Source organism: Molothrus aeneus, chromosome 6 (assembly GCF_037042795.1).
Source record: "Molothrus aeneus isolate 106 chromosome 6, BPBGC_Maene_1.0, whole genome shotgun sequence".
Classification (NCBI taxonomy): Eukaryota; Metazoa; Chordata; class Aves; order Passeriformes; family Icteridae; genus Molothrus; species Molothrus aeneus.
The window spans coordinates 55,877,491-55,886,933 of record NC_089651.1 but is presented as its reverse complement, the minus strand read 5'-3'; the positions used below and the strand labels follow the sequence as shown (position 1 = coordinate 55,886,933).

At 50.3% G+C, this 9,443-nt stretch overlaps 1 protein-coding gene across 5 annotated transcripts; it reads left to right on the top strand.

The window, feature by feature from the left end:
- AKAP5 (A-kinase anchoring protein 5) lies at nt 1–6,877 on the top strand. Of its 5 annotated transcripts, none has more exons than XM_066551325.1 (3): nt 1–76; nt 599–730; nt 1,417–6,877. In XM_066551325.1, exon 3 carries the CDS (start codon nt 2,051–2,053, stop codon nt 4,589–4,591), a length of 2,541 nt encoding a protein of 846 aa, XP_066407422.1. In that variant the 5' UTR covers nt 1–76; nt 599–730; nt 1,417–2,050; the 3' UTR covers nt 4,592–6,877. The 5 variants fall into 5 exon arrangements, with proteins under 5 accessions (XP_066407422.1, XP_066407424.1, XP_066407420.1 ...); XM_066551327.1 differs by lacking the exon at nt 1–76 and adding an exon at nt 152–233 and having other exon boundaries at nt 599–719; XM_066551323.1 differs by lacking the exon at nt 1–76 and adding an exon at nt 152–233.
- The last annotated feature ends 2,566 nt before the right edge of the window (nt 6,878–9,443 follow it).

Here is a 9,443-nt window from a genome sequence, read left to right as displayed (position 1 = left end):
TGCCCCGCCAGGGGAAGGGACGCTGATCGGCGAGCAGGCAGCGACGCTTCCCCCGGCGGCAGGAGGCGGCGAGCAGGTGCCGGCCGGGGCGGGGGGCGGGCCGGGGGCTGGCGGGGGGCGGGGGGCTGCGGGAGCGCCCTCCCCGCCGGCCCGGGGGGCGCGGCTGCGGCGGAGGCGGCGGCGGCAGCGCAGCGGCGCGGAGCGGAGCGGGGCCGGGCCGGGCCGTGCTGCAGGTGAGGGCGCGGGGGGCGCGGGGCCGGGGCTGGGGGCGGCTCCGCCTCGGGGGGACCCGCGGGGGCGGCGACAGCAGCGGGGTCCCGGGGCCGCCTCGGCGGTCGCTGCCCTGGGAGCCCCGCGTGGCCTCGGAGGGGTCCGGCCGTGGGGGGCTCCCCGTGGCCGGCGGGGGAGCGGCGCTGCCGGGCGGGTCCTGCTGCGCCCCCGCGACCGCCCCCAAAACTTCCCGGGCGCGGGGGTGGCGGAGCCGGGATGCGGGATGCGCTCGGGGCAGCGGCTGCTGCGCCCGCGCGGCTCTGACAGCTCCGCTCGGTTCCCCTTAAAATAGCCTCATTAAAATCATAATAATTTTTTAAAAACCCAGATGTGCTGCGGGGGAAGCGTGCCCCGGAACCCCCTTTTAATCACCCTACTCCTGAAAAGCAGCGCACGAAATGCCGCGTAAAGCCCTGCCCGGAGCCCCCGAGCCCGTCCTGCAGAAGTTGGTCTGTTTGTGGTAACGCCTTTTTGCATCGTTCTATCCAAAAGGTTCTGATGATATTTTGAGGCAGAGCTTTTTTCCTTTTTTTTCTCTTTTTTTTTTTTTTTTTTTTTTTTGCTAAGGTTGACACACATCTTACAACATCATGTCTTTGATGAGCACACACGGTGTTAATTGAGGTTGCCATGGGAGGCATGCACGTAGTATAAATAAGCTCCCTTCTTGCCATGTGATTTCGCTTTTGTATTCCTCAAGCCTCCTTTTTGTATTCTCTGTTTTTGCATATTGTCATATGGTGCATTAAAGATAAAAATATCTGCTGTCTCAGGGTGTAATTTCCCTAGCTGGAACTATAACTGCATATGGAGCAGTGGGGAGAGGATTTAGCAAACCGTAGGAGAAGGAAATATGTGTGTGCCTGTGTAATAAGTATTCGCCACGATATGGGCAGTTATATAAAAAAAGTCCTTTTTTACCACATAAAATAGCAAAATAGTACTTTCTGTGATGGTACATCACTGTGTTGACATCTTATGGCCTTATTTTGCCTTTGGGTATTCATGCTAATTAGTGAAAAAAATGTGCTATAGTTCATCCAGCCCTGGTCTGCCTCCCAAAATGAAATGTTTAGGGAGAAAAAACTTTTTAGTACTTTTTAAAAATTTCTCTACGGGTCTTATCACTCATTTATTGTGTTCCAGATAAAAAGATGAAAGCCTTGGTCGTGCTTTGCAGCAAATTTCATGTAACACGCGAGGGGAACTGAAGCAGAAACCAAAGCCAAGGCAAAGCAGCATCTGACCTTGTCACTGGGGGGCAGAAAACAGCCGCTGCTTCCACTGGTGCTTCCATCAAGCTCCCTGGGCAATGTGGAATTGCAGAGAGCTCACAAAGTGCAAGTTCCTTCCAGGTCCGTGGGGTGAATAAAAATTGTTAATTCTTGGCTTGATTTGTCATCCTTTGGGGGAAAAAAAAAGGTATGTCAGACTGGCCATTATACAGTTAGACCAAGCACAACTGGAAGTGGGTTGCTCCAGAGATGAGAGTGACTGAGGCCAGCAAAGCCAAGGAGAAGCCTGTTCAGCTGCACATCTCCCCGGGATTCCTTGGAGAGGTGATAAAGTGAGTAATAAGGCAAAGTGGGAGTTACAAAGTGGATGCGACAGCTCCAGCAGAACTTCTTCTCACTGCCACATAGGCTCGTTACAAAGCAGCAAACGTTATTTGGAAATCTGTTTGGGGAAAAAAATGCACTTTGAGCATCTCTGCAGTTCTTGTGTCTGAAGCATTGATCAGGAAAATCGGCAGCACAGCGCCAGCAAAGGAGAAGAGAATATGGTGAAGGCAGCCAAGGAAATTGAAATGGAGAACCCAAGAGAGGCAGAGACTCCCAGCACAGGAGCCACATGTTCCCCACCAGAGGAACAAGCAAAAAAACCCTCCATGCTCTGTTTTAAGAAACGGAAGAAGTCCTGTAAGAAGGGGCTGACTGTGAAGGATGCATGTGAAGGAGCCTCAGAGGAGAAAAGCCAATGTGTCAGCACTGAGCAAGAGGAGGCCAAAACTTCCAATCCATCACGATCCTCCAAGGGAACCTGGGCAGCCATCAAAAACCTCGCCAGGCCTCAGAGAAGGCAGAAGTCCTCCTCACGGAAGAAGGTACCCTCTGATTCCCAAGTGCAGCTGGAGGTGGATGCTGAGGAGAGCTGTGCACAAGACCTCCCAAAGAAACGGGCGAGCTCTGGGGTGAAGATGCCCTGTGTGAGGTTCTCCAGAGGTAAGAAAAAACCCAGCCCCTCAGAAGCAGTGGAGGAGTCAGAGGGCAGTGTTCAAGCAAATGAAGTGATGGGTGTTGTGAATAAGGCTATTGAAGAGCCAGAGGATTTGGCCCCGACAGACAAATCTGAATCCCTCAGCCCAGTCTCTGCACAGGAGGAGCAGGATACAGTGAAGCAGGAGCAGCATAGAATAAAGGAGGACCAGGGTACAAGGAAGAAGGACCAGGATACAATAAAAAAGGACCAGGATTCAGTGAAAGAGGACAACCATACAGCAAAGGAAAGTGACACCTCTGTTGGGAAGAGTGAGCCCTTGACAGAGCCCACACGGGATGCAGAACATTCAGAGTGCACTGTTCAGCTGGAGATAACCAGTTCAGAGACATTTGATGAAACAGCCCAGGACAAACTGCAGGAAGGGAGTCTGCCCCCAACCACTGACGATGTGGAGGGCAGGGAAGTTGCTCCCGAAGCGCCTGCTTCTAAAGATCAACCTGACACTGCCCCTGAAATCACAGAGTGCCAGGAAATCCCCAGTGTCTGCAAAGAGATGCCTGAAAGGGATGAATTGGAAAAGAGCATAAATCTTTCTCAGGAGTGCAAAGCTGAGGAGACTGTAACTGCTTTCAGTGAGTTGGCATCCAGAGGTGATGCAGCGAGTGTACAGGAGGCAGCAAGTGTGCAGGATGCAGCAAGTGTGAAGGATGCCACAAGTGTGCAGGATTCAGCGAGTGTGCAAGAGGCAGCAAATGTGCAGGATGCAGTAAGTGTGAAGGATGCAGCGAGTGTGCAAGAGGCAGCAAATGTACAGGATGCCACAAGTGTGAAGGATGCAGCGAGTGTGCAAGAGGCAGCAAGTGTGCAGGAGGCAGTAAGTGTGAAGGATGCAGTGAGTGTGCAGGAGGCAGTAAGTGTGAAGGATGCAGTGAGTGTGCAGGAGGCAGTAAGTGTGAAGGATGCAGTGAGTGTGCAGGAGGCAGTAAGTGTGAAGGATGCAGTGAGTGTGCAGGAGGCAGTAAGTGTGAAGGATGCAGTGAGTGTGCCGGAGGCAGCAAATGTGCAAGAGGCAGCAAGTGTGCAGGAGGCAGTAAGTGTGAAGGATGCAGTGAGTGTGAAGGATGCAGTGAGTGTGCAGGAGGCAGTAATTGTGAAGGATGCAGTGAGTGTGAAGGATGCAGTGAGTGTGCAGGAGGCAGCAAATGTGCAGGAGGCAGCAAATGTGCAGGAGGCAGTAAGTGTGAAGGATGCAGTGAGTGTGAAGGATGCAGTGAGTGTGCAGGAGGCAGCAAGTGTGCAGGAGGCAGCAAGTGTACAGGATGCAGCAAGTGTGCAGGATGCAGAGAGGGTGAAGGACACAGCAAATGTGCAGGATGCAGCAAGCATGAAGGATGCAGCAAGTGTGCAGGAAGCAGCAAGCATGCAGGATGCCACAAGTGTGCGGGATGCAGAGAGTGCACAGGAGGCAGCAAGTGTGCAGGAAGCAGTGAGTGTGCAGGAGGCAGAGAGTGTGAAGGATGCAGAGAGTGTGCAAGATACAGCAAGCCTGCAGGATGCAGCAAGTGTGCAGGAGACAGCGAGTGCCCAGGATGCAGCAAGCGTGAAGGATGCAGCAGGTGTGCAAGAGGCAGCAAGTGTGGAGGATGCAGCAGGTGTGCAAGAGGCAGCAAGTGTGGAGGATGCAGCAGGTGTGCAAGAGGCAGCAAGTGTGCAGGAATGCTCCAGCCGTCAGATACTAGAAGCAAATGCAGGCGCTGGTGTCAGCATCGTCATCACCATCACCGAAGCTGAGGACTCTGACAACACCGACTCTGACCAGGCCTATGAGCCGTCCCCAGTTTTGCACCAAAAAAAGCAAAAAGGGAATAAAAAGTCTAACAGGAACACTGATGTTGGTCAAAAAGAGGGCCCTGAGGCTGGTGGTGGTCCCCAGGCAGAGGAGAAAGGTCTGGGTGACCAGGGGCACAGAACTGGAGAGCAGTACGAGCTGCTCCTCATAGAAACCGCCTCCTCCCTCGTGAAGGCAGCCATTCAGTCATCCATAGAGCAGCTGGTCAACGAAATGGCCCTGGAACAGAATAAGCACAACAGCTTTCTGTGATGGCAGCCTTGCCCCAGAGAGAAAGGGCAGAGAGGGAGTGATTTCAAGCTCCATTTGGCCTGCAGGGTGTGTGGAGAACTGGGAGAGCTCCCGGGGCCGTGGTGTGGTTAATTCTGCATGCCCGTTCAGTTGTGTCCATGTGAAACGGATCCCGGGACGTGGGCAGGCCCTGCTGAGGGCAGCGTGTCCCCTGGGCCTTCAGACAGCACCACTGACCACAGCTGCGGAAAAATTAAGGTGTTACAGTGACTGTATTTTCACTTATTGGCACATTTCTGTCATGGCCACATTTCTGCTGTCCCCCATGCCCTGTTTCCCCGCTGTCCACGCTGTAGATCTGTGCATACCATGTGTTGGAAGAAAGGCCCTGAGAGGCAGCGAGTGCCCAACCTGCTGCTGGGCTGGATTCGGGGCATGCTGAAACAGCTGGAGCCTTGCTGGGCCTTTATTGCAGACGAGGAAGAGCAAAGTGTCTGCAATATTCACAAGAAAACATCAATGCCAGGCTGTGCTTTGTGCTGTGAACCGGCCCCAGGCGCCAGGAGCCGCGGTCAGTGCTGTGGCACGAAGCCGGCGGGTTGCAGCGAGCTCTCTCCTTCCTTCCCTCGGCCTCTCCCCCTGTCAGGAGCAGCCTGTGCATCTCCAGACACGCTAAAGCTCAGCATCAGCCTCGCCTTGCTGACCCCGGGCTGAAAGCGACAGCGCCTCATCTGCTGGGGGAGCCTTTCTCGCACCATTGAACTCGACGGGCAAAATTCCCTGCGGGATCACGGGCTTGGCTGGGCAGGAGCAGCCCTGCCGCCGGCAGCCCCTCTCCTCCCTCGCCTTCCTCCGTCCCCATCCCGGTGTCGTGCTGAAGCTCTCCTCGGATGTAGCATAATTTTTAACCATGGCATGCGATATAAATAGCAGTGAGCTGCATGCGTGTTAGCAGTCAGCAGAGTTTGGGAAGCTGCAATGTGCTGCCGGCGCTGGGATTGCTTTGATTTGGTCTGAGTGCCGCTGGCATCCCCGGCTGCTGGCGGAGCCTGTCCCGCACCGCTCCCCCCTCAAAGCCCTCCCGCCTTCATCCAGCCCAGGCATCCCTTGGGAATCGTGCGTTGTGCCCGGCTCGCTGCCACCAGGCTCTGGCACGCCATGGAGCTCGCTCTGAAACATGCAGGGAAATGCTGGAGCAATCTTACCCAAGTCCTCAGGGAAAAAAAATCCTGACATGAGGACATGGCTGGAAAATGCCTGGACAAGCCTACTGCTGTCAAACCCCAGAACTGCCCTGTCCGAGGGGTTTGCACCGTGTGTGTGTGTGAGCATCACCTCCAGCTACCAGCACCCCAGAAGAAAGGGGCTTTTTAATAATATGGGATTGCATCTGCGTGGCTGGGATTTGTGTCCAGCTGTGGGCAAGGCAGTGTGTTCCTCTGAGAAAATTCTCCTGCGTGTTCCTCAGCTGGCACAGAAATAGCAGCTGTGCTTGGTGATTGCTCACTGACCGTGCACTGAGATTTCCCTGCCCAGCACAGGCTTTGGATTCCTGCTAAAATACAAGGGCTGTACCTGTCCCTCCTATCTGGTGCACAAACATGTTTTAAACCTTGATAAAACATCTCCTTGATGTCACAAGAGGACTGCGAGCAGCAAGAGCCACAGCTCATCTCTGTGCGAGTAAAACTTCAAAAAACCCAGAGGGTGGTAAAGAAAAAAGTGTCTTTTTCTTCCTGTGAATTTGTTTATTAAGTTATCAGCTATTGATAATTCAGTGTGTACAATTTTAATGGCTTTGTACTTCATACTGGTCCTTCCAGGTATTTTGCCATAGTTTTGAAAAAGGGACTTTTAAAGGACTTTTAGACATACCTTTGGAGCTGCCACAGCTCACCCCAGGAAAAGCCATCCCGATGCTGGGAGGGGCTTACGGGATTACACGGGGCACTGTGGCAGGCTGGTGCTGAGCAAAGGGCTGCAGCATTGCTGTGGGGTCCCACTGGAGTCAGCTGCAGAGGAGGATGTCCAAGCTTTAGTAAATAAACACAAAACTACCCCCCAGGGCCAGGCTGTCAGCCTGCTCAGCTGTTTTGGGAGGATTTGGTGTTATTTCAGTACTGCCTTTTAGGTGAAACACGTCTTCAAAAAAGGAGGAGAATGGCAAAAATGCCTAGTCCAGCCCTTGCCCTGTGACTTGCTCCGTATCAGGGGTTGGGTTTGCATCCTCTCTTGTATCTGATTTTCCCTCTGTTATAGCTGTACATAGAACTGATGATTATTTCATTAAAGCTGAATGTACCTGTTGTTTTCTTGCCTTGTGATTGAGTGGGCAGCTATGGAGAGATTTTAGATGTGAAAGGATTAACTCACAGGGGTGCTCCATTGTGTCCAGCTTTTTCAGGCAGTCATACATTGAGCAGAGAGAAATCTTAATATTGGTGGCAGATCCGAATTCTTTGGAGGTTTGCTCCTCCTCTGCCCTTTCTATGACATTTCCTTTTGGTTGCCGGTCAATCATTTCTACTATGGAGTCCTGGCTGCCTAGGGACTGCTATAAGGAATTGGTGAAGGATCACAAATCTCTGGCAGCTAAGAAAAACCATCCTGCTGCCCCATGGTTAAATTCCCTGTTAGATACCCCGTGGCACCAGAGGAAAATGTTTGAGGCTCTGCAGACTGACAAGGGTGGTGCTGACAGTGTTCAGATTGGGGCTGGAATTTTGGGAAGGGGAGTAGCACATTTGGTGCTTTGGCACTTTCGGGGGCAGATCAAATCAGTCCCACACTCTAATTGTTTTGGGGTTTTTTGCATAATGTCCTTCATGTAATTTCTTGAGACAGTTTAAAACATACACAAAATACAATGGAAAGGAGTTATAAATTTTTAATAGTATTAATACTATCCTTTCAGGTTTACAGAACAAAATATAGGCTCATAACAACTGCTAATGACTTAATTAAGACTCTCTACTCCTTCCTTATGATTAGAGAGTAGAACATTAATAAAACATTTATTCTTTCATAGAAGGAATGATAAATTTGCTATTGTGAAAGGGAACCAGGGAATCTGTGAGGATGTGGCTGCATGGCTGTGCCAGAGCACCAAAGGGTGGCCTGTCTTTAGGACCATCATCCTCACCAACAGCTAAAATAATCTGGAATTATCATCAAATCCCAGGATCATTCAGGTTGGAAAAGACCTCTAAGATCACCAAGCACTGCCAAGGCCACCACTAAACTGTGTCCCCAGGTGCCACATCTACATATTTTTTAAATCCCTCCAGGGATGGTGACTCCATCACTGCCCTGGGCAGCCTGTTCCAATGCTGGACACTCCTCTCAGGGAAGAATTTTTTCCTGATAGCCAATCATTTTTATGGCCCTATTCAGCTTGCTTCTGAGCTGTCTGGCTCCTTACCCAGAAATTCATTGCTTGCTGCCCTCTGAATTATGGAAGTGGTTCTTCTGCTCACCCCACAGCCTGTGCTGCTGCTTTTGTCCCAGATGTTTCCTGTGCTCTCCTCAGTGGGGACAATTCAGTTATATATCCACCAAGTTCCCTGTCCCTGCTTTGCTGTGTCATTTTGAATATTTTCATCTCCCACAGCTTTTTTATGTTAGCAGCAAAGAAAAGGGTGTTTAAATAGTATAACTCATACCCAGAAAGGCTTCCAGGGGGATAGAAAGCTTTTCTGTTAAGTCAACACTGAGCCCGGCAGAAAACAAGTGTATCCATTGAAAAGTTCCTTGTGGAAACTGCCAGTAGACAATGATGGCACAAACAAATACTGCATTTTCTTTCCTGCCCTGGGACACCAGAAATGGATTAGAAATGCACAGAGGCAGATCTCCAGCTGCTGAAGGTCATGGCAGCTCCATAGGTTTCAAAGGACTGACTCTACAGCAGCCAGGAGTCTGGTGGTTGAATCCAAGGTGCAATCCCTGCATAAATCCCTGCACAAATCATGGATATTCTCATATGCAACATGTATAAAAGTGAAGATGCAGTTGTGGGGGGGTTTGTTGTTGTTTTTGTGGAGTTTGGGTTGTTTGGTTTTGGTTTTTTTCACAAATGTATGTAAGAAATTGAGTAAATTCACAAAATACACGGGAATCCTGGTTTGCACTTGGGATGGATGGGTAGATGGATGGATGGATGGATGGATGGATGGATGGATGGATGGATGGATGGATGGATGGATGGATGGATGGAAGCCAGACCCACATGTACAGGCACTGAAGCCCTAATGTTTCCTGTGTTATAGATAGAACCTTTCAACATGAGTAACTCAAAATGAACTGCTCCAAGGAAACAGATTGATTTAAATAATTGCTTTAATATGATTTTACCTCTGCAGTTTTATTTCCCAGAGAAATGGTTCTTGTCAGCTCTTGTTGGGTAGTACTAAAATAATGAAATACTTTTCATTTGCAAACAGACAAAATCTTAACATTAAATGTGACTTTAAAAAACACCTAATCAGAGGATGTTATTTCTTATAAAATATAGGTTAATGTTTTTTAGGAGGCACAGCTTTCACGTCTTTCTTTTTGCAGAGAATTGTGAAGAGTGCAGTTCTGTGCCAAATGATGGGATTTTTCTGCTGTGGGGTTAAAGTCCACTTAGCCAAAAAGTGGATTTCAGCAAAAAATACCCAACCCCAGCATTTTAAAGTAGGTTTCGTTATATAAAAACTGACAAACAGGCTGGATACAAAAGGGAGGGAGACGGTAAGAAAACATGTTTTGCAATTCAGATTGTTCAGATGAAAGTATCATCTGCATCTTGAGCTGGCAGTCACCCTGTCAGTCCTCAAGTTAGACCTCGCAGAGATCTGCCTTCCAAACCTCTTTAATGTGGAAGAGGTGA

Bases quoted from the DNA above. Each gene is read 5' to 3' on its own strand.
- AKAP5 (XM_066551325.1), top strand. From the start codon at position 2,051: ATGGTGAAGGCAGCCAAGGAAATTGAAATGGAGAACCCAAGAGAGGCA.